At 28.9% G+C, this 27,903-nt stretch overlaps 4 protein-coding genes across 8 annotated transcripts; 2 read left to right on the forward strand and 2 right to left on the reverse strand.

The window, feature by feature from the left end:
• Window positions 1-9,375: 9,375 nt before the first annotated feature.
• LOC105644597 (putative inactive poly [ADP-ribose] polymerase SRO2) lies at window positions 9,376-12,386 on the forward strand. Of its 2 annotated transcripts, none has more exons than XM_012229998.4 (6): window positions 9,376-9,695; window positions 9,899-10,386; window positions 10,582-10,820; window positions 10,926-11,062; window positions 11,161-11,256; window positions 12,115-12,386. In XM_012229998.4, exons 1-6 carry the CDS (start codon window positions 9,642-9,644, stop codon window positions 12,154-12,156), a joined length of 1,056 nt encoding a protein of 351 aa, XP_012085388.1. In that variant the 5' UTR covers window positions 9,376-9,641; the 3' UTR covers window positions 12,157-12,386. The 2 variants fall into 2 exon arrangements, with proteins under 2 accessions (XP_012085388.1, XP_012085389.1); XM_012229999.4 differs by having other exon boundaries at window positions 12,118-12,386.
• A 5,777-nt stretch (window positions 12,387-18,163) lies between these two features.
• LOC105644596 (uncharacterized) lies at window positions 18,164-19,481 on the forward strand. Its single transcript, XM_012229997.4, has one exon. It carries the CDS (start codon window positions 18,364-18,366, stop codon window positions 19,234-19,236), a length of 873 nt encoding a protein of 290 aa, XP_012085387.1. The 5' UTR covers window positions 18,164-18,363; the 3' UTR covers window positions 19,237-19,481.
• Window positions 19,482-20,176: 695 nt separating this feature from the next.
• Window positions 20,177-23,286, reverse strand: AMSH2 (associated molecule with the SH3 domain of STAM 2). 3 transcript variants are annotated; one of them, XM_020683387.3, is made up of 9 exons: window positions 22,938-23,286; window positions 22,437-22,474; window positions 21,980-22,268; window positions 21,716-21,805; window positions 21,405-21,467; window positions 21,233-21,307; window positions 21,037-21,099; window positions 20,873-20,925; window positions 20,177-20,657 (listed from the first exon to the last, which is right to left on the reverse strand). In XM_020683387.3, exons 1-9 carry the CDS (start codon window positions 23,013-23,015, stop codon window positions 20,483-20,485), a joined length of 924 nt encoding a protein of 307 aa, XP_020539046.1. In that variant the 5' UTR covers window positions 23,016-23,286; the 3' UTR covers window positions 20,177-20,482. The 3 variants fall into 3 exon arrangements, with proteins under 3 accessions (XP_020539046.1, XP_089575522.1, XP_089575521.1); XM_089719396.1 differs by having other exon boundaries at window positions 22,437-23,286; XM_089719395.1 differs by lacking the exons at window positions 22,437-22,474; window positions 22,938-23,286 and having other exon boundaries at window positions 21,980-22,427.
• A 132-nt stretch (window positions 23,287-23,418) lies between these two features.
• Window positions 23,419-27,364, reverse strand: LOC105644594 (peroxisomal membrane protein PEX14). Of its 2 annotated transcripts, XM_020683386.3 has the most exons (10): window positions 27,151-27,364; window positions 26,831-27,033; window positions 26,679-26,715; window positions 26,246-26,439; window positions 25,957-26,134; window positions 25,578-25,727; window positions 24,878-24,945; window positions 24,382-24,420; window positions 24,229-24,297; window positions 23,419-23,986 (listed from the first exon to the last, which is right to left on the reverse strand). In XM_020683386.3, the coding sequence occupies exons 1-10, from the start codon at window positions 27,206-27,208 to the stop codon at window positions 23,735-23,737; spliced, it is 1,248 nt and encodes a 415-aa protein (XP_020539045.1). In that variant the 5' UTR covers window positions 27,209-27,364; the 3' UTR covers window positions 23,419-23,734. The 2 variants fall into 2 exon arrangements, with proteins under 2 accessions (XP_020539045.1, XP_012085384.1); XM_012229994.4 differs by lacking the exon at window positions 24,382-24,420 and having other exon boundaries at window positions 27,151-27,362.
• Between the last annotated feature and the right edge of the window lie 539 nt (window positions 27,365-27,903).

Raw genomic sequence — 27,903 nt, forward strand, 5'->3', positions numbered from 1 at the left:
TCTTTTTTCACACTATGAGTAAATGTAATTATATATATATAATTTTTAATAATGTTTTGTTATAAATTATTTGATTATGAATAATTTATATTACTAAAATCTAAGATATTATAAAATAGAAAAAAAAAACATTTTATGAAATAATAAAATTCAATAACTAAATAACTTGTTGAATAAATAGTGTATTTAATAAAACATTAATATAATTTGACAGTCAAATTTTCATGGAAATAAAATTACTTATCAATCATGTTAAATTTTCTTATAACAATTTTAATTTAATTAACTTAATTTTTTCCGTGTATAATATATTAGCATAAACCATTTGTACTACTAAAATACGAGAAACGTATTTGCTATTATAATAATTAATATAAATTTCACTGTTTTAGTGCACCATTTACAATTTTTGGTATTTTTCTTTTTTTTTAAAAAAAAACTTTTTGCTTATGAGCTTATGATTAATTTTATAATTAGGTAAAGGTCCGCGCGTTGTGCAGAATTTTTGATTTTTTTTTTTAAATAGATTTAGATGAGATATTTTGTGAGAGATCAATTACTGTTATTTGTGTTGGTAAAATTAAATTTTTGTGATATAATTGGGCTAATTATTTTTAAACTCCTTTTTCATTTTTAAGAAATTATTATAATTTTGACAATCGATTATACAAACTTTTTTATCCAAATCTTTATTTATTATTTTTTTAAAATTAAAATCATAAAGTGAATATTGAATAATAAATGATAGTTGTACCACATAATATTGTTGGTAATTATCTTCAAATATGATGGCGATATGAATAAAATTATTTTATCAAATAATTTATTTCAACAAATATAAATAAAATTATTTCATTTGCGAGTTTCTTGATAATCTTCAAGTATGATGGTAACGAAAATATATAAATATAAAAATAGATGATCATTATAAATAAATGACATAAAAATAAAATTAAACTGTATGATTAAAATATTCAAAAATTTAAATATAAATTAGATAATTATTTTAAATAAGTAATAAACTGTAGACTTAAAAAAAAAGTATCTTTTAAGTGATCTAATAAAAAATGAAAAAATTTCAAAATTCAAAATTGAAATATAGCTATAGATAATTATTGTAAATGAATATTAATTTTAAAATATAATTATTAAATATAATTTTTTAATATTTAAATAATAAAAATAAATTTAAATGATAAGAATATAATTTCAAATATAATGGTATCTAATTAAATTTATTTTTAATTTATTAAATATATTTATTTCTAATTTATTAGATGTTCTTTTACAATCTGTCCTTATTATTTTAAAGTATTTATTGAATTTAATATTTAATATTTTTTTGCCTTTTAAATCAATTATGTAAATAATAATAATCTCCTAATTTAGTAAGCAAAACACATAAAAGAAATGATATAATAATAATAATAAAAAAATAAATAAATAAAGACTGGCCTCTCATTAATAAGCATAAAAACTACACACACATAGAAAAAACTACTACTAAACATGCTCAACATCATACAACTTATTGTATAAAGATTAAAAATAAAAAAAAATTGAATAAATTATCAAAATAATGAGTTTTGATTAACATCCATCTCATTTGTCTCTTTCCTTTTTCTGCTCCTATCTTTGCCTCTATCTACTTTCTTTTATATAAACCTCAATTGAAGAAGAAGAGAAGGCGGTAATATATGCTGATTTAAATTGTTAGTATCGTCCTTTTGTGATTCAAAATCTGAAAAACATCAATAACAATATATATTAAAATGAAAAGATATATATGATTAAAATAAAAAAATAATTTATAGAGCACAATCAAAACTCAAAAAATTGAAAGCAAAATAATCCAAAAAAATAACAAAGCAATAAGAAGAAACCATTGTAAAAAAAAAAATTATTGAAACTGGGAGATATACATAGATATATGTATATAGCTATATAAATCGAAATAAGAAAAAAATTAAAAATTTTTAAATTCAAAAATTAAAAAGTTTTAATGTTTTAATTATGCAAAATTTTAGATTTTTTCAAAATGATGATTACCTCTAAATATATATTGATCAATTATTGTTATAGAAACATTTAAAAGAATCATCCAATCAAAAATTTCAGAAAATAAGGTAAAAATTTAAAAATTTATAAAAAAAAAAAGAGAAATAAAAATGCTTATATTAATTAATTATTATTATAAAAACATTTAAAAGAATCATTCAATCAAAACTTTCAAAAATAAGATAGAAATCCAAAAATTTGTAAAAAAATGAGAAATAAGAACGCTTGATGGAGAGAGTATTAAATCATATTCCTTTAGATTTTATTTGTTTCAGGATTATATATATATATTGCTTTTTTTTTTAAGAAAAAATTTCTTTCAATCTATCATATGATTTACTAATATGTTATAGCATAATTATACATATACGCACACGTATATACAATGAATTTTATTTTTTATTTTATATCAGATAATAAATCTTTTAATATATTCCTTAATACATAATAATAATTTATATATTTTTTTAGAATAAGTTACTTGATAATTATAACTAATCAAATTAAAAATTTATTAAAAATAATAACTAAAAATATTATTATTTTTTCATATATAATAAGTACCTTATATAGTATAATATAACCAATCAAAATTAAATTTTTTTTTTCAATCAATAAAATTAAAATCTTTAAAGATATCATATTGTTACCATATTTAATATATACCTTATGTAGTATCCATCAAATAATATTACCATATTATATTATATTACCATATAAGATATCATATCATATTATATTATATTATATTACCATATAATACATATATCTTACCATGTAGTGTAATAGTATTACCATATTATATTATATTACCATATAATGTAATAGCATTACCATATTATATTATATTACCATATAATATGTATATATTACCATATTTAATATATACATTATATACATTATATTACTTTATAATATATACATTATCTACATTATATTATATTACCATATAATATGAATATATTACCATATTTAATATATACACATTACTCATAAGATAATATTACCATATTATATTATATCACCATATAAGGTAATGTATCATATTATATTATATTACCATATAATGTTATAGTATTATCATATTTATATATATATATATATATATATATATATATATATTGCCATATAATTGTATTACCATATAATATGTATTATCATATTTAATATATACATTACTACATTACTCATAAAGATTGTTCACTGTTCTTTTTTGAAATGTCCCAAAATAATTATCCACTTCTGTTTATAGTATGCATTTAAAGTTCCTTTTCCTATTTTGCCCTTCAATTAATTCACATTTTATGTATAATTACATCTAAAAACTTGGAACTGAGTTATTATGTAAATAAGGTAGAAAATGAAAACACATAAATTATCACTACAACATTGTATTTTCTTAAATTTTATAGAAAAAAATGTGACAATTTTTTTGAGACAGAAAAAGTATTATATTATATAATTTTAATTTCAAACCGCCAATTTCAGTTATAAAAAATAGAACTGGATAGTGTTAACATATTTTATATATATCTTATATAGTACTGTACTAGACTTTATGATTAAATAGGAAATTAATATAATCAATCAAAATTAAATTATCTTTATTTTTTTAACCAATCAACTTAAATCCTTAATGATATAACCAATCCATGAATTTAATAGGAGCATTTTTGGCAATTTCAATGTTTTCCACCCATTCCCACTTTTTTATATACTAGTTCTTTTATGATATGCATTGCACATTAATTTTGCTTGTTATATATTCGTTTTTATACTCGTTTAATTTTGTTATTTATACAATAGTATCAATTCTTAAGTAGATTAAAATAAATACAATAATTAATTTATATTGCACTTTTTATATAAGACTTATATATATAATGAATATTTTTTAACATATCTTATGATGTAAAATATAAATTTGATCTTCACGTCAATTATTTTTGTCAATAGCATGTAATATTTTAAACTCGGTGTCTTTACGCAAAATCCAAAAAAAAATTGTTTAAAATTATCAGCTCCACGTAGGAATCAATATGCAGATAACAATTTATAGATAGATGTAAATGAGATTAAATTCAAAAATTTTAAAGTCTTATATATTTATTTAAAAAATATTTGGAAAAAAATTAAACTCTCAAAGGCATAATTATCTTTATCTCTATTTTAAAAAATATATCTAATTAAATCATAGAAAAATAAAATGAAATTCGGTAAATTTCAAAAAATTAAGAATAAAAAGAAAGTTCTTTAATTTTTTTTCTTTGTTTCATCCTTAATATAGAAAAAGTAAAAATAAAAATGACAGCAAATATGCCAATAGCTATTTCTTTCATTAATTCAAACTTTTATAGCCTATTTTTCAAAAAAGATTTCATTAGACTAAAAAATGAAAAACTTTATTACTTGATGTATTAATCAAATACTCTAATTTCATACTTCTATTATTTTTGTTAAATTAAGATTGTAAAAAATTATAAAATATAATAATGTGTAAAATAATTCACATAAGTGCACACCATTCTCTCCAAAAAACAAAGAGAAAGAATATATTTATTAATAATAAACTCCTATCCAAAAAATAAAGAGAAAGAATATATTTATTAATAGTAGACTCTAATAGTAAAGTGTTTAACCATATTTTAAAGAATTCAGAACATAATAAATTAAAAGAATTTAAGTTTCCTTTTCAATATTTGAATTAAGGTTTTCGATTTACCTCTAGAAAATAACATCACGTGTGAACCTATAAATAAGAACATTAAAATCTATTAATTATAAAAATCATTGGACAATAATGTTGCAAGATCAATCAGAGAATATAAATATACATATTTTCTCAAATTAAAATACATAAACAAATCTAAATAAAAGGATATTTAAAATGATAAATGAAATTTATTTTCTCAAATTAAAAGACATAAAAAATATAACTGAAAAAAGATCTTCAAAAGGATAAATAGACTTATGTTCTTCAATTAGAATGCATACAAATTTTAACTAAAATGATATATTAGAAATTCCAAATTAAAATAAGACTATTACCGAAAATTTCATTATTCCCCCAATTCCCAAATGTATATGTAGCATAGATTATCGAAAAGATATAAGTTTTCACATTTCTAGCCCTTCATAATCTCAATTATTTTTGAAATTAGTCTATTCCTATTACACCGATTATATTATAAATTTTTTATTCAAATAGTAAACATTTTACATATTAATTACAAATATAAAGTTTAATTTTTAAGAATTTTAGAAAATATATTTTCTTCGACATCAATAATTTGATTATGAATTGAAAATACAATATATATTTATATTTATTGTAAAGTAAATTTTAGTGTTGATGATTTAACAGATTAAATTTGCTAGTTTATTAATATCTATACAATAATTAAATATTTTATAAGAATATATTCAAACCTTATAAATTAAAGTGTGAATAGATAAAATTTAATTTTCTCAATATATATATATATATATAATTTTAATGATCAATTTAATGTATAAATTTGTTCCTATTGACACGCTTGTCTTGTGGCTACCTAAATTTTACGAGGACCTTTATGTCATTGTACTTCTCTTTTCTTTAATAATTATACACCTTGCTAGATTAGAAAAAACGCGTATAATAAATACGTAAATCATAATGACTCGAAGAAAAAGAGAATAGAATGAGTTCATCTTTAGATTTTCTTATTCTTCTCTTCAGTTTCCATTTCGTCTTCTCTTAAGATAGTCTTAAAAATATCACTTATTCAGAGAAAAAGAGAATAAAATGAGTTCATCTTTAGATTATATTATTTTTTTCTCCGACTTCCGATTCGTCTTCTCTTAAGGTTGTCTTAGAAATATCACTATTCAAAATAAATATCACCATTATCACCGCTATCTCTCCTCCTTAACCACACTCTATTCTTCTCTTCGAGTGATTGACCATTCGTATATGTAACTTAAACTTATTATGTAGCCTTCAACCTATGTGACTCTGTCGGTGGTGCATGCGGTTACGGAGATTTCGGGAAAGTAGATTATGGATTAGCGACGGTAGTACTGAGTGAGACTGTTAAAAATTTATGCCAAAATTTTATTCTTTTCTTAGATTTATCAAAAAATTTGACTACTTGTATATTATATATATATAAAAAAAATACCATATCACCCAATATAGTTGTTACCTAGCCCGAAATGAATTAGTCTCTCGTCTAATTCTTAACCATAGATGGGAGGCACTCTTAGTATTACTTGTCGTCTCTATCTCCTAGGATTTTTGGGCTAACAAAGATGCGGCTATGGAGTAAATTGCTCCCTTTTTTTATTTTCTATTATACATCTATATTTGTCTAAATTAATTCATAAGGCTCAATTTATTCATATCTTCCACCCTTCTTATTTCAAAAAATTATATATTGACTCCGAAAAAAAAAAAATTTCTACATCCGTCACTTATATTAGTAATATAAATGTATTTTTTTTATTATCATGTTTCATGTTTCGAAATTTTCAGAAATGAAAACGTGACCGAGATAGTTTTGAAGGTAGTATTAAATCAAATCAATTTAGGTTTCATATTCACATATATTTTAGATCTTTTGTGTCTTCAATTTTCGTTTTTTCCCTTTTTTTAAGGATTAGTTTCCTTATTAAGCTTTGTAAATTTAAATTATCTATTTATTATAATTACCGGAACTAAATTAATAATTTATTTTCCTTCTTCCTTTGTCTGCAAATTTTGATTTTTTTGAAATAATTTATTGTATTGAATATGAAACCTATAAACGTGAGTTGATTTGATACTGCCTTCGAAACTATCTGAATCACGTTTTGATTTCTAGAAATTTCAAAACATGAAATATAATAATTAAAAAGAATAAATTTATATTGCTAATATCATTGGTGGATGTAGAAATATTTTTCTTCGGAGTTAATATATAATTTTTTTGAAAAAAGAAAGGTGAAAGATATAAATAAATTGAACTTCAATTAATTTAGACAAATATACATATATATTAGAAAATTAAAAAAAAGGGTCAATTGACTCCTTTTTTATATATAAAGGCATTTGGTTCAATTTTTTCATATAGCTAATCGTTGATTGAGGCCAAACAATTGGATTACAAGTGTCCGGTAATGATTCGAATCAACAGCTGATAGCTAATAATTTTCTCAATGCTCGACTGATTCCATCGGTTGGATGTAAGAGCTTTTTGCAAACTGCTATCAGTATTTTAATACATTTTCTTTGCCTATCAAGAATAAAAGAAGATCAAAGACATCAGGTAATTTTTTTTTTTCTACTTTTTATTATTTTATTGATTGAGATATATTAAGTGTCTTCTTTTTTTTTTTTTTTTTTTAAATTCATGATAAGTAAATTAGATAAAACACAATTTGAAATTTAAACAATCGAACCAATTCCACTATATATTTTCCACAAATAGTAAATAATTTGTGGTTGAAAACCAAAAGTCAATTAAAATTATAAAGACAACAGTGCATTCTCAAACCGACCTTTTATATAATTATTTAATTTTTAAATTAATCTAATTTAACAAGTGTCGTGACAAAAACGAGTCTATCCAAGCAGCCGAAGTTTGGCTGTGTGTATTTTTCTTGTAAAAAGGAGTTGTTTGTCTTCTCACACAAGATGCATGTCTTAAGATAACCACACATAAACTTGCATTTGGAAGTAACCTAAATACCCAACACAAAATTTATACGTTCTCATGACTCATTCTTCGACCAATCAACTTTAATCTAATTTAGTTACTAATTAGAGATAATAATTTTATCCGATTTGCTGTGCAATTTCATAATTGCATGAAATCGTAATAAGTAATAGAGCACTGAATATATTATCATTCATATGAGAATTTTTACTAAGTTAACAAAATTATTTTAACCTACTATTATTTAAATGACAATAAAGAAAATTTATTTAAAAAATTAAAATACAGAAAATAAAGTAAAAGATTAAACAAGTAGTTGTAGAGAAAAATAGAGATAAAATTTACTGAAAATTTTGACTTCACTCAATTTTATGCAACTTATTTTATTAGTTCGATAATCAATTTTAATTATTTTTTATAAAAGAAATAATTCCAAAATCAATAATAATCCTAAAATCATTTATATTCTCTTCAACATGCTAGTTGCTTTTATTGTTTGTTTAGTACCACATTAATTTATAAAAATCATCATATAACTTTTATTTTACGTTTTATAATTAATTTAACAGTTTGCTAGTAACTTTCACTATAATCTCTTTTAGTAAATAAATATACTTTAACAATAAAATAAGAAGCTAACCTAATAAATTAAATTAAATATTTGTAAATAGTAATAATTTTATTTTATTTTTTAGTCAATCAAAATCATGAAATCTTTTAAAAATTTTATTAATAAAATTATATTCCTTAATAGAAAGAATATGATTTGAATTAAATAAGATATCAATATAATTAATCAAATTCAAGATATTTAAAAATAATACTTTTTATCTTATTTTTGGCCAATCAAATTAGAGTGTAATTTGTAAGTAAGAAATTTAACCATATCCTTTTTAAATCAAAATCTTAATTATCTAGATATATTTATTTAAAATGAACTTGAAAAAAATAAAAATTTTAAATGCCTCATATTTACATATATTTATTTAAAATAATAATGTTGATGATAAATTAAAATAATAGTAAATAATAAATAATAATAATAATAAATTATTAAAAATATATTATTATTAATAATTCATATAATAATATAATGAAATAAAACATAATAAGATAATAATGGTAAAATTTTAAATTTTCAAATGCTTAGTTATCCGTATATATTTATCTATTAAAAAAAGTTAAAAAATATCCAACCAAATTATATATATATATATATATTAAAATTTTCCAATTGACTTTTAGTGTATTTTAAATTTTACAAGAATAATATAAAAAATCTTATTATTCTTCTTCATTTCTACTTTTATATATAATATAGATAGAAATATAAATTTATGCTCTCTAGCTAAAATAAAATAATTTTACAGAAATTATTTATGATCTGTATTTTTTTTATTTTTTTTTTTTTGGTGATGGATATAGTTACTGCTGAGAGATAAGACAGCAACGAGAATTGCCAAAATTGAGCTTCAAATTCATCTACTGGGAGATTCTGTAATAGTTTTCTTAACCGTGTATCATTTTGACTTTTTGTTCAAGATTCCGTTACTTTTTGGACAAACATTTTAGGGTATTTTTGTACTTTCCAGAGGCTTCTTGAACAAACCCAAATTCAACAAGGACAAGAAAGGAATTAGACCCGCCTCCTTCAAATCCAACTCCGACTTGGATTAGATCTAGAAACCGCAACACGAAAATGTTACCGCCAAAAGAACCGAAGTTTCTGTGTATAAATAACTAGAAACGGGCTGCTCCATGCTTACAGTTACATATCTCTGTAGATACCCATCTCTTTCTCTGTGTGTACAGACTATACAAGGATTGGATAACCGCTCCTTTTAGCTTTTTTTTTTTTTTTTTTTTCAAATTCTGTATATATTTTTTCTTCTTCTTTAGGAATTAATCATGTTAACCAATCAATACTTGGAAAAAACTCCTCATCAGATCCCAATCTTCCAGGTAATTTCTTTTCTTTTCTTGATTATTATGTTCTTTTTCTTTTTCTCTTTAGTTTAATTTGCTGTTATTGGGTGTTCTTGATGAGAAAAGCACTGTTTCTGTTAATTTGCATTGGTTTTTATCTGAATTTGGTTGATGGGTTTATTTTTATCTTAATCTTTGGTTTCAGATTTAACTCTGTTTTCTGTGATTGGTGTTAACAGGGAGAACAAGTTGACATTGAAGACAAAGGGTCTGTGGTAATTGATAATAATAATGATGACAAAATCTTGGATTCTGATGCTGATAACAGCGTGGCTAATTCAGGTTACAGTGATAGTAGTTTCGGTGATTTCACCCGGAATGGAATGCTCAAGGTTGGGGAAGGAAGTCTTGAACATAACACAATTACTAGGAGCTTCCTAGAAGGAATGAGAAATCGTGGAAAGGACACCAAGATTGTGGCCATACATAAGAACTCTGCTTCTGGTTCTGCAGGAAGAGCTAGATGGCTTACTTTTCGTATTTTTACGGAGGCAGTGAGTCAAAAGTCCGGAGGCGATGCTAATTTGCGGTTTGGTTGGTTTGGTGGTTCAAGAGAGAAGATTTGTCAAGTTATATCTCATGGATTTAGTCTCTGCAGTGAAACTGCTAATGGTGAATCTCATGGGTTTGGTATTTCTCTTTCTCCTCCAAAATTTTGCATTGATAGGTAAGTTTGATATGCTCATTATGATATTGTGTAGTAATATTATCAAGAAAGAGTAGGAAAGAGAATTAGAAACTCAAACTTCATAAGTTGATGTTGAAATTTTGTTTTTCCCGGCAACCAAACAGAAATAGAGAATTGACTCAAGAAAAAGATTGGTACTAACGAGTTTGCTTCTTTACTTTCTATGTTTTACAGCGCGGCATCAGCCACTGTGGATGAGAATGGTCTTAGGCATATGTTGCTATGCCGTGTGGTAATGGGGAAGATGGAAGTGATTCCTGCTGGTTCAAAGCAATTTCAACCAAGTTCAACAGAATTTGACTCTGGTGTTGATAATCTTGAAGAGCCTAGAAAATTCATTGTATGGAGTGCTTTTATGAATTCTCATATCTTCCCTGCTTACATAATAAGCTTTCAGGCGCCTTGCTTTAATGGTAAGCAAAGTTGGTTTTTTATATTTGCTTTTCTCTTGCATATATATGTTTTCAACTGTACTATAGTTTCACAGATCTCTGATTCCACTTTTTGTGCTTGTTTAGGTTTGAATACAAATTTGGGGAGATCAGTCAGACCCTCTTCACCATGGATGAGCTTTCCTGCTTTATTGTCTATATTGTCAAGGTTTTTGGAGCCTTCTAAGATGGCTTTGATCTTCAAATTCTATGATGATTTTAGGGTAGGCCATAAAATACTGAATATTTCTTTCCTTGACATACATTGGTTGTCTTAGTGTACTAGATGTGCTGATTATTTCCAGTATTTTCAATCTTGCAGAAAAATAAGATCAGCAGACTGACACTAATCCGAAAAGTGAGGCAGATATCTGGTGACAGGCTGTTGGCTGCGATCATTAGAAATTGCACAAATAAGGTCTGACTTTCTTTAATCATTTCTCAAACTTCGAGCCTTATAAAGTTGTTTCTGTTTCTGTTTCTGTTATTTTATTTTTTGATAGATTAGGATGAATTGAACCAAGCTGTTGGAATTACACTAGTACTTGCTAACTAATTATCAAGTCTGGTAGCCATTAATATGGTTTTTATCCGAGTTAGATTTTGTATAAGAAGTAAAATAGCAACAACCAAGCATTAATAGCAAATTAGTTGGGGTAGATGGAGAAGGACGGATAGGAAAATATTTGAAAAGTTCCCTATCAATTCAAATCTTTATGTTTTGACAAAGTTTGTTACTTTGGCATTAAGTAAAGCTAATTAGTATGGAAGTCAAGAATCAGGAATCAGCAGCTTTTTGCTTTTTATTTCTAACAAATATATTGGTTGGAAGACTCTTTTAGGGTGTTCTTATTTTATTCATTTTCCTGAATATGTTTTTATCATGTAGAACCATGAAATATAGGGAATCTGGAAAACCCCTTTCAGATTTATAGCTTGAAGTGCCATCCGTCATCTAAAAAACACAATTTGTTAAATAAAAAAATAAAGATCACTTTCACTTCTGCCCTATGGACCAGGGAATCCAATTTGTGTTGAAATAAATCACCATAGAAATACTAAATAGGAAAAAGCAAAAGCAGAGGTATAGAAGTAGAAAGAGGATGAAAAAAATATTCAATTCTGATTGCTCCCAAAATATATAATTTGAAACTTTGGATTTGCTGATTTGAGAAACCTTTGACAATCAGAAAATGCAATGCACAAATATCTTATTATATTATGGTTCACTTCCTTATGTACTCCAACTAATATTGAAACTCTTATTCTAACGCAGCAGCTTGTGATCGGAAGATCCAACCGTGGCAGAAAATATTGACTTTCTTATTCATCAGTTTCTGTGTGAAAACACCTAGAAGCTGCGGCAGCAGTCGCAAGAGCAGCTAAATATAGTTTCAAACCTTAAATGGAGAGAAAGAAAGAAGTTGTATATCTCTTCTACAGCTGTAATGTCAAAAATTTGTCTCTTCTACAGCTGTAATGTCAAACATTTGTTTACTTAGATTTTGTTTTCAGTGAAATGCAACCATCTCTGGAACATTTAAAACATCTACCCCTTATAAAGTTTTCATTTTTCTGCTCCAAGTCGTTCAAAAGAACCAATTACAATCAATGTTTTAGTTCAAATAAAAATATTTCTAACTATGCATTTGGGGGGAAAAAAAAAGGCAGTGAGTTTCTTAGAAATTTTTTTTTTTTTTTTTTTAAATTGATTTGATTTATGAAACTACCATAAGAGTTCTCAGAAAAGGCAAATTAAGCAAGAAGACAAAGGAAGGAACTTTCTTTAATGGGAAGAGAACAAGGGTAACGTAATGTATAACTTTGATGAATGCATATTAAGAATAAGCGTTAAGATAATAACTTGCCATATTAAGTAATTAGCGAATGAAGTTCTCAATAACCCATCAAATATTAATGTGAATGGGATTATCTTAACATACCCTATTAATGCATCCTTCTGCGTTAAGATAATAACAGGGCAGTTATAAGTGGTTTCGATTAATTGAAAATAACTCCGATATATGCAAATATATTGAAAAGTCAGCTTCAGATACGTGTAAATGTATTTCGATGAAAAGGTAGAACAGACTATGCACTTCCTTCTAAAATTATGATTTCATTTCGTATTTTGATGTCCCTCCTGATTAGGTTGCTGCTATTTTGCGAGATGATACACAAGGTGTAACCTTGCCTCGTCCGGTTGGAACCGGTTAGTATTGTTTTCTCGGTGTGAGGCCTCCTTCGAGTTTATTTTACAAAATTAATTGTTTTAGTGGCATTTAACTGTTAAATGTTTGGATAACTTTTCATAAAAGGTGATACAGAACCTCCAAGAATAAGTCTGAGAACCCCTTTAATTATTATGGACCCCGTGATATTAATTTGAAAACCCCTTTAACAATTCAGTCTCAATCCCTAAGACATGCTAAAATTTGGATTGCTTAGAAGGATGATCAAAGATCTAGAATAAAGAAAACTTGTTTCTAAATTCCAGATTCGAAACACTTCACAAGAAGATGATCAGTAAACTTGAATGTTCCTTAAGCATATATTCTACTCAAGAACACAAAGATAAAAGCAAACAGCCTTTTGATTATCATTCAATTATCCATCCCTAGAAATTCGTTTTAGACCTTTATATAGTCTTTACAAGACCTAAAAATTCATAATCTAAAATAAACAAACTCAATTTATGGGTTTAACATAAACAAGTTTGGACAACCAATTATCAAAGCAATAAAATTAAATGGCTTTTAAATTGACATGTTTTAAAAACCCATTACGACAAAAATACAAACATAATTAATTTCATTCAATTAACAAAGCTAAGATCTAAAAACAAAATTAAATAAGCCCATTTTGAAGTTGGACTTGAATTAAGTTGTAATTAATTTTATTTGATCTTGTTTTCAAGCCTTAGATCTACTGCAGCCTTTTACAAGCCAAATTCACCAAACCTTGTAAATGACAAATTAAGCTTGTTGAATTTTCTTGGCTCGTGATCTAATTATAGGCCCTTTGATGTGAAATAATTGGATTGAAAATCTCATTAATTTTATCATTGTTTCTTTGGTCATGCTCATCCTTTTAGTTCGTAGGTTGCTCCATAACAAAAGGCTAAAAATTAAATATTACATGAGTTAACTTTTTAGAAAATGAAATTAGTTCAAACTCTATGTTATCGAATACTGTAAAAATTACCATTTAGTGTTTTGACTAAAATCTATTTAAAAAGTTATTCCTGAACACAACTTTTTTTTATAAAAAAAAATAAAAAATCGAAGGGTGTTTAAGAATATTTAATGTTTTGACTAAAATCTATTTAAAAAGTTATTTCCGAACACAACCTTTGTTTATAAAAAAAAAAAAAAAAAAAAAATCGAAGGGTGTTTAAGAATATTTAGGCCTTATTGAGAACAAACAAAATACTTGTGTTACGCCTTATTAATGTAGATTAACAGTTGGGTTATTAATGTAGTTTGGGCTTTGTCGTCGAAATGGTGTTGAGTACTCCTCCTTTAAATTTTGGGCTTTCAAATTGAATAGTGGGCTTGACACATTAGACTACTTGAAAAAACCCACTTGACTTCTTTTCCCATGTTAGCCATCCCATTATTAGTTGTAATAATTCAGTTCAATTGAATTAACTATGGGACTCGAAATTCAATTTTGTGTTTTATCAAATTTAATTTTTATATTCAAATTCAAATATTTTTTAAAACCAACCTCAAATGCACTTAGATTTCAACTTACTTTGGCTTAATTGATGTCAAAAATTTCAATAAATTTATTTACTATGCCCTAATTAATACTCTTATAAAATTAATAATGTTTGTAATTGATTTGGTGTATAAATGAGCTCATACATCGGGTGTAAATAAGAATTTTTTAATTTTTGTGAGTCATTCAATCTTAGTCATACTCGAATTATTTAAATTTAAAATGAAAATCAAATTTGAATATATATGAGATATTTAGTTGGAGGTAAGTAAATTAGGCAATTGCAACTTCTCCGAAAGTGTATAAAGTATTTGTTTAGTTTACATTATCAATTTTATTTACAAAAAATAGATTATTCAACTTTCTTTATATAGCGAAAATAAGTTACTTATAGATACGTAGATGTTACATTTTCTAATCAAAAGCAATGAATTTATCAGTTTATTCTATTATATAAATATATTTAAATTTACATTAATTGTTATATTTTGTAACTTGAGAATAATTTATTTAACAGGAAAATGATTTACATAGCAAATGCATTTAAATTATATTACGTAGAAAATAATTTTATTAACTGCATATTTTTAAAAAATATATTTTTCGAAAAATACACCAATTTCAAGCAAACAAGCCTCGGTAACTTAACTCATAAGCTACTAACTTCCCATAACCTTTCATGTTATAAAATATTTACGTCATGCGACCAACTTATGAAGTTTTCTCAAAAAATTAATTATTTATGTCATTCCGCTAATCCTTCTATGCAAACTATGCCAAATCTTATCCTAATTCTATATTTCCAATTGCTTAAAAATCGACTAATTAATGACTAATTAGTCATTAATACATGGATTAATTAATGATTAATCGACTAGTCATACAAATTTTATTTATTAACAATTAGTCAACTATTTGAAAATGATCTTTCCCCTTCTAATTTAGAGAAAAAAATTTAAAATTTTAATTTTATTTTCGTCCTATTTGTCTGAACTTTTTAATACTAATATTTATTTTGAAAACTAAATTTTATTTTTAAGGTTATATTAAGAATGTATTATTCCACATCATCTAGATGGAACTAATTAAAATTTATTCTAGATGAGATTATTATTTTATTTTAATTTATTGATTTTTTTTTTTCACTTTGTTGGTCAACAATGCGAATGAATAAATGATGATGATCAGCCAAAAAACAAAACCTTATATTCCTTTTCAACATTGCTGTCATGTAGGTTTTTGAGTTATCAATTTGCCACGTCAGACAATTTGATCTGTACCATTTAACTAAATCCTAATCCAATCTTAATCGAGTGATTTGTAAATATTTATCTGGTTAATAGTGAGTTTAACAAAAGGATTAACTAGTTAACGTAGATAAAAACAAGGAACTATTAAATTTCAAATATTAGATACTCCGATTGCTATAATTGATTTTATAATAATGGGTATATATATTTTTTTTTTCTAGAAGAAAAATAAAAGATTTATTAAATAGATAGTCAAAGTATAATAAATAAATTGTGGATAACAAATAAGATATATATATATATATATATACATGTCTTTTGGTGGTAGCTGGAAATTTAATTCAGAATAAGTCAAAAGTTGAGAAGCTTCTTTCTTGACGTCCAAATTTTGAAAGTCTTCTCTTAATTTGTAGCTTAGGCCAAAAACACAAGAAGGATTGGTGCATTTGCTTCTATAAAACAAAATTGTCGGATTTGTCAACGCTTTGCCGTTTGAAACATCCACTGCTTAACTAAACTATGTAATCAAGAATTGACCTGGTCAAGTCACCAAGTACTGCTATTTTTATTTTTTTTCTTTTTTCTTTAATCTCTTTTCCATTTTTTATTATATCAAGAAATTAACCTGCTCGCAATCCTCATCCATGGTTTTTGCTTCTTTCTTAGTATTTTCTCCTCTTTAAGGTTTCTTCTTGCCAAAGGAGACTTATTGAACATGTACAATTTTACTGCACATTAATTGATATATATGAATTACTTTAAATGTTAAAATTAATTATTATTCAATTAATATATAAGTAGTCTCATACATTAGATATAAACACGTATTTATGGATCCATATTTACTTATCAAGTGTGAAATTCAAAATTGTTTTTTTAAAAAAAGAATGACAGCTAAAATTTAATGTTGCGCACCTACTACAATTGCCACCAAATGAATGAAAATGTAACTAAAAAATTTTAAAATTATCTGAAAGTGACAAACGGGTTGTGTACCAGAAAAGGCAAAGAAAAACTGGTTGGCCATCAACTACCAGCTCTACATCTCTACATCAAATGAATTGAGGTGACTTCTCATAATAAATGTCACATGTTACATGTATACAGTGTTTTTAACGGTAGGCATAAGGCATTTCGAGGTTGACCGTTTAGTTAATCAAATCGAATTAATTTAATTTCGATTCATTTGAATATAATTTTATAGTATTTAAATTTAAAATCAAATAATATAATAGATAATTCAAATCGTATTAAATCGATTTGATTTGGTATGAGTTATTCTCCAAATAAGTTATTTAGACTTAAAAATAAATTCAATTAGTTATATACAATAATTAAATCAAAAAATAAAAAAATCAAATGGTTTTCTATGTCCAAACTGATTAATAATTAAAATTATAAAATAATTATATAAATTCGATCCAAATGAGTCGGTTTAGTTTAATTTTTGACGAGAAATTGAGAATTGTTGATATATATATATATATATATATATATGATAAAAGAATAATTTTAATTTTTGTAGTAGCAGGAAGCTTCTACTAATAATGCCATCACATCACCTGTGTCTTTCTAATGTAAAATTGTCTCTGTCAATGACCACCATAAATTTTAGGCTAAACACATCCCATAGTCGTTGAACTAGATATGAGTTTTTCCATTTAGAGATTAATTGAGTTAATATTAATATTGATATCATCAATAATATTATATGTTTTTCAATTTTTTTTAAATTAACTATATAATTAATAATATAATTATTATTTCAAATAATAAAACTTTTTAATTTTTTCTAATAACTCGTGAAATTATTTATATACTTTAATAATTTATGAATAAAATTTCAAGATAGTTTTTCTTATACTATTACATCTTGTAAAGTAAATATAAAAAACACTGAAAGATTTAAATTTATAATTTATGAAAAACTGATATTAATGCAATAAATTGAAATGACATCTGATATTTTTTAGAAAATTGATTTTTTAAAATTTTCGTAATATGTATGAAAATAGAATTATTTTTGCGAAACAGCGGAGTAAGTATAGTATTATATTTTGATATGGTTGGGTTAACCGAAGAACAATGCATTGTCCAGGCCGGTAACAGAGTAACAGCTGTAACAATGTTTTACTATGTGGTTAAAATTACCGAGTAAAACTCAAATTACAGAAACACGTGGGCAGCTAACAGGTTTACTTGTCAATTACTTAAGTAAGACTATTCTCCGATTTCTAACTTTCCCCTTTCCATCCTAAAAATACCGCCGATATTTCGGAACTCCACCCAAAGATTACGCGCCTTTCCTTTTTCTTTCCTTCGTCCTTTCCTTCCTTTATATAAACCTGTAATAAACACTTTTCTCTCACAAATTAAAAGAAAATAAATTGAAACGCTAAACACCAAAATCAGCCGCGTTTTAGCCCAGCTTCCTACTTCTCTCTATCCAGCAACCACCACAGCTCTTTCTCACCATTAATTCTCTTTAACTCTCTTCGTAAGACCAAAGCAAATATCCTTTTTTTCAAGTAATTTGTGTTCTTGAAGAAGAAATGCAGGTGAGTTCCGCTGTCTCCGTTCATCAAGTTTTCAGTCCTTGCTCCGGTAGCGACTTTACGGGGATCGCCGGTAAATTTGAGGAGGAATTTACCTTGAAATTAAGACTAAATGATGAAGCCACGGCAAGCTTAAAGGACGAGAAACTGCCTCAAGAGGAGGAGGACGAGGAGGAAGAGCAAGAGGAAGAGTTTAGTTTTGCTTGCGCAAATCCCAATGGATCGCCTATTTCCGCTGATGATGCATTTCAAAACGGACAGATCCGGCCGCTTTTTCCTTTGTTCGATAGAGATCTCTTGTTTGACGTGGATGGCATTTCCCAAGCTAAAAATTCGAAAGAACCATCTCTCCGGCCGCCGTTGAGAAAGTTGTTTGTGGAGCGTGACCATGCCTCGTCAGTTTCGTCTTCGGAAGCGGATGAACCGGAGGGACCGTACTGTTCTTGGAAAGGGAAAGCTGTGGAAGCGTCGCCAGAGGTGTGCAAAAAAAGTAACTCCACGGGGTTCTCGAAGCTAAGGAGGTTTCGAGAATTGGTCCTCCGAAGCAATAGCGACGGCAAGGACGCCTTTGTCTTTTTGAATAATCAAAACCATAACAGCAACCCTTCAACAATAACAACAGCAGTGACAGGAAGTGCGAGTACAAAAACGAGTCAGGCAGAGAAAAACAAGAAGGTCGGAAAGGAGGAGAAGCAGCAACAAGTGACAAAGAAAGGGAAGAACACTAAAACGGCATCGTCCGCGCACGAGAAGCTCTACATAAGGAATAGAGTGATCAAAGAGGAACATAAGCGTAAATCGTATTTGCCGTACCGGGTCGGGTTTTTCACTAATGTGAACGGGTTGAGCCGGAATATCCATCCTTATTAACTTAATAAGCTCGGTTTATAATTAATTAATCTTTGTTTTTTTAAGAGAGTTAATTTATTTATTGATTTGTTCTTCTAATATAAAGAGGATTTGAATGGGATTTGTATACGTTAGTGACAGATTGATAGTTTGGGAGTTAGATGTATATCAATAATTATTTTATCCTAGTGTTATGTTAATCAAAATTTACAAAACTGTATGCTGAACTCAAAGCTTATTTTATCGGAAATAATTATTAAATATTATGTATTGAGTCAGGGTCCGCCCTTTTCATCCGAAAAGAAATTTCAAATTTGAAAATTAGATTAGAATTTCTAATTTGAGATTTATAATTTATATATAAAATTTGATTTTGGAACGTCTAATACGTAATTCTTGGAGTTTCGTATCATCAATTAAATTATATTTCATTGGTTGTCATCTGAAAGTAACATCAATTAATTTTTCATTATTTTATTGGATTAAATCTTACTATGGATTAACACAAATTTTAAAAATGTTGGTCTTATTATTTCCAGCACTTTCATGGAAAAAAGCCTCCTCGCTTGGAGCATAAGTTTCCATAGTTGATTTGATTAGGTGAAGCAGGAACCAGGAAAGAACCCAGCTTTCAATTGATAGGAAAGATTCTTCAGTTTTACAGATAAAGAGAATACAGATGCTAAATTTCTAAAGCAAATGACAAATTGTCAAGAAAATGGAGCTTGAAAAATCACTCCTTGGATTTGACATGACATTCTTCAGTTTTCATGGAAAGAGAGGCATAAGCCATAGTGGGCGGTTCACAAAGGCAAAAGAATACAGCACTAGATGCAAAATATCTCTCTAGAAGTGTACAGTTTGCGCAGTTCAATGCGCATCTTCTACCCATCCATGGAGGACCATCTCTATCTTTAACTTTTCCTGCTAAAGGAACAAACTACTTTCACTTCCTGGAAGCTCACAGGAACTTTTTATGTATTGAAATTTGTAAATAATGACCCAGGTAATCTAGTCTCTAAAACACTAATTAGAAACAGTTGGCAGAAACTTTCCATTGTTGTGATCATTAAACATTTACATTAACATAAGCATTTACTTACAAATTTCTAAATGACTCCACTAAATTTGTCTGTGCATGGGCATTATTTATGCCGATGCCTCGACCGAATTTTGCTACAGGTAGCAACAATGATCATCTTTTTATTTGCTTATTCCCCAGAAATGTTCTGCCATGCAAACGAGCAGCTGAAGATGTATACGATAATCAGCGCAAATCAAAGATTTCAAACCTCAGATTCGAATTTGTATACACATTGGAACAGTGCTCGTAAATGAGGCTTCCATTTTCTGGTTCTCCGTGTGGATGAAATCCTGTCTCCTGACACTCCTTTAGAACATTCATCCCACCTGGGTCAGTGAGCCGGAATATTCCATAGTTCCTGTAAGCCATAAATAATAAAAGCAACTAAATATTACACAAATATCAACATTCATTGAAAAGAGATTTGTATTTTTTGCCATTTAAGAAGTATCCTTCATATTGTTCTGCATAAAAGGAATATAGCACACAACCCGGAATTCATGTTTTCTGCAAAAGATACAATTGAATTTGTGTTATTGGATTTGCTTTAAATGCTATACGAGCGTTGCAAACCTGGAGGAATCAGTTGGAGCCATGACAATTGCAAAAGCCTCTGGTACCATTACCTTAAAGGCAGAAAAAGAAAGAAATGCAAATAGTTAAATTTTAATAGTAAAATCATTGGAATAAAAGAAGAAAGAACAAGTGATATGGGAAGAATCAGGTGAGTTGATTACCTGATATGAGTATTGAGTGTGCAGATCTATTGAAGACATGAAACAACCTTGAGAAGGATGCGTCTGAATATACAAATAATTGAAGAAAGCATTAACTATGGCACTTGAGGACTTGAGAAATAGAAAATGATGAACATAAAAGAAGCATTCACAGTTAATAAAGTGAAATAAAATCACAAGAAAAGAGCTAACATACGTGAATCCACCCCACAGGAAAAAGCGATTGTTCGTTCTGTATGGCAAAAAATTCTTCCTCTTTTATAGCCTCACACTGTCATGAAGTTAATAAATTAGGCCTGTAAAAAAGTCTCCACAAATGACGTCTCAAAACCAGCAAAAAATTTGTAAAAATGCCTTTGGGGACTCACAGAATTCGCAGTTGATTTTTGTTTTGGTATTATCAGAGTGGTAACGTAGAAGGTCCCCCTTTCCTGATTGTGTTAAGGACGAAACCAAATGCATTTGATTTAGTTAGATGAATGCTCATCAAAAATAAATTCCCATTAACTAACAGGAAGTAAAAAATGAAAACAGGTCTACCGCAGCTAAACGGAATAAAAGCAAAAAAATAGTTTTTTGATGCCAAGATTCCATTCTCCATAATATTGTTGATAAGTTAAAAAAAAAAAAAACTATGGATTTTGATTCTAGAATATATAGACAGAAGTATGAATCTTACAAGGAAAGCACCAAGAACCCCACAGGTTTCAAGATCCTTCTCTGTATTTTCTCTAGCAAGTTCTAGAAAATCCTCCATCAACCGTGCGGACTGAGACAAAAACCACAAAAAAATATCCATCGGTCAGATAACTAACCTGAAGTATTTATAATACGTAACAAAATAACCTGACATGAAAAAAGGATTAGATGAAGGTTTTGCATGATAATACATTAAAGATATATACTGACTGTCTCACACGGTGCACAGTTCCTAAGTGCTTACTACATGTATATCTTGCAAGATGTTACTTGATGTTGTCTGATTGCTTGTATTTGTGTCTGAATTGGCAACTGGTATAAGGGAAATATGAGCATGTTTAGGTGCCTTCTCTACGCATGAGAGTATGGGAGAAGGGGAAGACTGAGTAACAGTATGAACAGAGACATTCTGGCATTTGTTGTCTGTCTTTATCAGGTTCTGACAGGGAAATTCAAGCGTGTACAAACTAGGGCTAGAATCCAATGAATAAAAAGATGCTAGCTCAGCTTCATCTTCACTGATGATAGTTAATCTGTAATACAAGCAAGTTACCAAACTCAAATACTGTGCCATATGAAACATACGTCAACTTAGAAATCGTAACTTTAGCTAATTAAGGCCGCAGAAGAGGCATACTTGGGAGAAAAAAATGCATAATTTGAAATATATATATACACGCACACAAGAAGGAATATCATACCTTTGGTCTTTTCTTTCTGCAACAGCAGAGTCTTTAGACTGTGTCATAATGCATATATATAATCAGAAACAACATCATCTAGATGTATTGTAAACTTTAAAGAACACATGACAATATCAAATTTTCCTTATTAATCCCACTACTTAAATTAAAGGCCAAAGAAAATAAACTTAAAATACTTGTGTGATATCAGCCTGTTTAGAGTTTAATTGTGAAACCCATTTGATCATTTCTGTATTACTTGAAAAGAGACATCCTATAACAAATATATCGTGATAGATCAGATCAACTTGCATAAATAGAAAGTAAACTCAATTGACAGAACTTAAAATCCTTCTCAGCAATTGAAATTATTCATCCATAGAAGCTATCACTTCTCATTATTTGTGCCTATAGATTGGTTAACTTCCTCTTTATCTTTTTCCTTCATGCTCCCAAATTCTGAGAACTAACAGAAGCAATTTCCTGGCGTCAAGCAAATTCCCGCAAGCAACAGTTCACCTTTAAGCTTGGAGATGTTGAATCATGTCCTACTATAGCTTTCAACGTCCCCTGCCCTTGAACCAATTGACCGTACATCTGAGAAAGCAACGAAATCTTCTATCAAGCTTTCCGTGCAGATTTTTAATCAGAGAAGAAAGCGAACGGGACTTGAAGAAAGAAGGGAACTAAGATGGTGTAATACTGGATACAGTCAAACCTATGCTGTATTTATATAATTTGCCTTTGATCAAACTAACAGAACAATATTTTGCATTACTGAGAAAACAGAGAAAGGAAAAAAGAAAAAGAAAAAGCTTCAATAAAGAGAGCAGAGTGGGCTAGGTAGATAAGAATGGAATCTGCGTCAGAGTGTTTTTCCTTGTCTTTAGTGGCGATTCAGCTAATGGGCACCAGAAATTGAGCAGAGATCAGGTGCGTGCTACCCTTGCAATCTTTGGTGGAACTGAAAATGGCCCTTACAATTTATTTGGACTGGATATTGGACGAATAGTAATTTATTAAATAAATTTCGGCAGTATACAAAAATAACAGGGGAGGGGAAGGATTGTTGCTAAAACTAGAATAAATTGGCAAATAGAATTTTCTGATTACAAAACAGGCTGGTCCATTAAAAACACAGTGACCAAAAATGTCGCCAAGGACCATGATATTATCATTTTCTATCTTCTTGTATATCATTTGGACTTCTCCGTCCCACTAGCTCCAGTATTTGAAGAACTTGAGCAACTCAATGCTTTAGACATTCAACTATCTGCATGCGACTGTCATCAATCATTCCGTCTTGAATAATGGCTTCAATTGTCATGCATTCTATTATAAGAGCTTGTCACAGACCTATTTTCAGGTTTTAATTCTGTGATTCTGGAATTATTCGGCGGCCAATTTCGCATTGCATTGTCACTTCCTAATTTTGTAACTTTGACATTACCACGCCACCATGGGACTGAATTGTCACCGTTCAATTGAGAAGCAAACCCAGAAACTTGCATCTTGGAGCCTTCATTGTGTACTTGAGAGTTGTTTTGGGCTTTAGCAACCTCCCATGGCTATTTGATAGCAAACAAGCAGAAAGAACCCAAAGGTATAAAACAAATAAGTACACTAATAAGCAACTACTCCAAAAATAAATAAGAGAGAGGAAAACATACATTCTGGTGTTGCTTTTTATGCCACCAGAGAATATTGTGTCATATTCAAACAAGTCATGTTATGTATCATGTCTTCCAAATGTGAGACAAGATACAAAAATGAAAGTAAATAACAATAAAAAAACTAGAGGGAAGCTTACCTTTTTTCTTGGAGCCAACCAAGGATTTGGTAGAGGCTGAGTGACGTTTGGATGTGAACCATTGATTTCCTGGAATTAAAAATAGGAGGAGAACATTTATTCCAACCGCTAACGAGTTGAGCAAAAACTCAAACTGCATGGATGTAGACTTACTTTTCTACCGGGAGGGGTTTCTTGTCTTTGTACTGTGTTCTGAAAATAACTGATTTAGGACTACAAACTAGTGTAAGAGAAAAGGGTGAGGGGAGAAGAGGGGGGAAACCAGCAGCTTTCACATGTCAAAATGTTATGGATACTAGAAAACTGCCATTTTTCTGACATGGTTTATTTACTACTCTGTTTCAACTACAGTAGACGTGCCCACTTAATCCTATCAGAGTTAAATATTAACGGTACCTCATGATTTTAGAAGATAAATCTATTCCCAAAAACAACAAAGTATGGTTAACCAACTCGTATTTGCTCAGCTTATGCTTATTTTCCATGTAGAAATTCTATCCACAGATTAATAATGATGGACAAAAAACAAACTCCAGGTTTTAATTCCACATAAAAATTGCTATCCCTACAAGCAACTCTATACTCATGCCTGCTGGAGGTTAGTGATGAGAGAGAGAGTAACAACTGAGAACATCCAAAAGCTTGTTACCTCAAAGAAGGACTCTGGATGCTGAACAACATAAGGTCTCACTGAAGCAGGAGCTGATGAAGGCCTCACTATAGAAGAAATACTAATTGTCAGAGAGGTAGAATAGAGTGCTGTACTAAAAGCATAAGAAAATCCAAACAATTTAGACAAACATCAATGGACATTGACACTCTTTTAAGTTCCAACAAAAATAAATAAAGCAATAATCAATAAACAAACAAATAAAAGCATGGAAGTAGACCAGGATGCTTGAAGAAGAGCCTAGTAAATAGACGCAATTTAAGATCTAAAACCCCGTGAAAAAAAACAGTGCAATATAAATATTCTTAATTTACTCTTGAAGTGGTCTCAGATTTTCTAGTACAATCATCAACACCAGTTGATTTCCATGAAATGTTACTAGTCTTATTTTACCAAAAATTCATATGAAATTCATGCAACTTAAAAACTAAACAAGATGGATAGAATCTAAGATCACCATGCTGCTCAAGGCATCAGGTGATTAACATATAATGAAGAAAATAATGCTAAAGCATTTTGAACATTGGTGCAATGGAAGCAATCAGTTTGTTATCTTTTTATAAATTTTTCTGCTCAGCTCATTGCCAATTGAGTAATGCACTCTACATTCATATAAATGCTAAGCACAATCCTTGATACAATTCAAGATGCACAAAATCAACCGACACAAGTAACACACCATTCTTTGATGCATGCTGAGCTTGATGTTTCTTTGATGAGAGAGCAGCCTCCCTTGCACCTTCCAATTTCCAAATTGCATTACTCATTGACTTTATCTCTGCTGCTTGGATGTCAAGATGCTTTGCTAGTGCCTTAAAGTAACTCTTCTCTAACAAGAGATACATGAATCATGAATGTAGGAGACTTAGAGTAAGACAACACAAAATGAATCAAATGCTTGCAGTCGTTTTCTTTTTTCTTTTTTTTCTCCTCATTTCCTTGGGATATCAGTGAGGGGCGACTTCTTACAGAACTCAAACGGACAACATCCATAGTCATTTCAGATGACTATGCCTCGGAATTACTCACCGTGCTAAACACAAGTTAGAAGTGCATACCTTCATTGTTAGAGTTCAACATAGCTTGAATTGTTTTTGTCACATCAGAAGCAGCAGTCGCAGCTACCTTGGCAGCTTCTGTTGCTTCATGCAAGCCTTCTGATTTTCTTGTACCATTATCATGTTCTTCAAAAACAGCCTTAAGAATCCAAATCTTCAAGCTAGGCAAAATAAATTTCTGAACAAGGCATATATCACCAAAAGAGCAACAATAATTTTACTACAAACAATTAAAAACATTTGAGGCACTTAGCCAAGTGATCTGATAGAAAAGAACACGTTAAAATACCTTGACGAACACAACTGTTCCAACACCTGAGGCAGCAAGAACCCCAAGGGCAACAAGAAAATGTGACCAGTAAAATCGGTAAGGCAATGCAATAGGTGGCCTGGAAATCACACTGTTAGAAGCGACTGGTGGAGGTTGCAAGGATTGCGCTGTAGGTTGCAGCTGAACTTCTGCTACCAACTTGGAATGTGCATCTGCTCTTGAGAGCGAGAAGACAAACAAGAAAATTAACACTTTGTTCAAAGAAAAAGAAGTAGAAGAAGAAGAACATTAGCAGTCTGAGGGAAGCTAAGCTATGATCAATTACTATTGAACACATTTAATAATCTTAAATCTACATAAAAAGACTAACACCATAGTATCTAAATCAATAATCATAAATGAAAGATCATAATAATCACTTGCACCCAAAAATCAAAAAAATCTTGCTAACCTTGATTCAAGGTATGACCTTGTCCGATAGTTGCATCCTGTAAATTGCAGGGGTGAAAAATATGAAGGAAAAGGATGCAAGTGATCATAGAATAAGAGTTTGCTCAAGAATTTGAATTAATTGTATAACCAAAAGAAAGAAGAATGTCCTACAGGAACACGGTGAAAGGCCTCATCTATCTCCTGATCGGTAAGGCCTTTCTTCTGAAGAAAAGATCGTCGTTGGGTGATCGGAGAACCACTAACGCTTGGATGTGATAAGAACTTAACAGCCATCTGTATTAGTTCCTCTCGCATTGATTCTACTGGGAGTTCCCTTAAATTTTGGCCATCTTTGTCCATTTCTTTGTCAAGCCCTAAAACCCATTCCCAGAACCAAGATTAAAAACCCAAATTTCATTCTTAATTATTGTTTTAATGGAAGATTTTATTGTAACTGGATATGACCAAAAGAAAAAGGAAAAAAGTCTGACCTTGACTCTGCGGCTTAGTGTTTGAAAATTTAGAAGAATCAATATCTTCGATCCCCATATATTTAGTATTCGATAACCGCCAATTCGTTTACTTAAATGCAGGGCATACCAGCGATCATGTTCAAACTTAGGAACAGTATTGAAATGAAATCGGAAGAAGAAGAAGAAAACGAAGAAGACGAGTGCCCAAGTGGGAAAATGCTTGGGGTTGCAGGTTCTAGAAAATGGGCTGCTATAGAATACTGGACCCGGCTTTGGGCATCAACTGTGTGCCCATAGCTTTAGTTTAGTTTTGGGCTGAAACAGTAATGGGCTTAAAGCCTAGCAGGCTTAATACTTCTTGCTCTTTCAGAGAAAGAGATAATGGGAACAATGAAAATCAAATTTGAACTTTTACATTTTAATTATAAAATTTTGATTCACTAATTGTTGTTTTTTTCCTTCTAAATCATCCCATGTTCTAAGTCTACTGGTTCGACTAATTTGAATCCGCATCAAGCAAGCTTATGAAAGGAGCAAAATGTCTCATTCCGAGTATTTAAAGAACTTCGTACCTATGATTCAAACTCAAAATTTTTGATTAAAGAAAAATGGATCACGTCATCATATTTCAGCCTAACGATGGTTGGTTTTTGAAATGTGTTTAAAAACTTCTGTAAGAATTTTGTTGGTGACCAAAATCTAACCTGAGTTTGTGTTAGGTCGGTGTGAAGGAACTTGACAGTTAGCTGAAATGAATGAAAGGCTTTGATT

The sequence above is a fragment of the Jatropha curcas genome, chromosome 3 (assembly GCF_041381405.1).
Source record: "Jatropha curcas cultivar XTBG-Jc1 chromosome 3, XTBG_Jcur_1.0, whole genome shotgun sequence".
Taxonomy (NCBI): Eukaryota; Viridiplantae; Streptophyta; class Magnoliopsida; order Malpighiales; family Euphorbiaceae; genus Jatropha; species Jatropha curcas.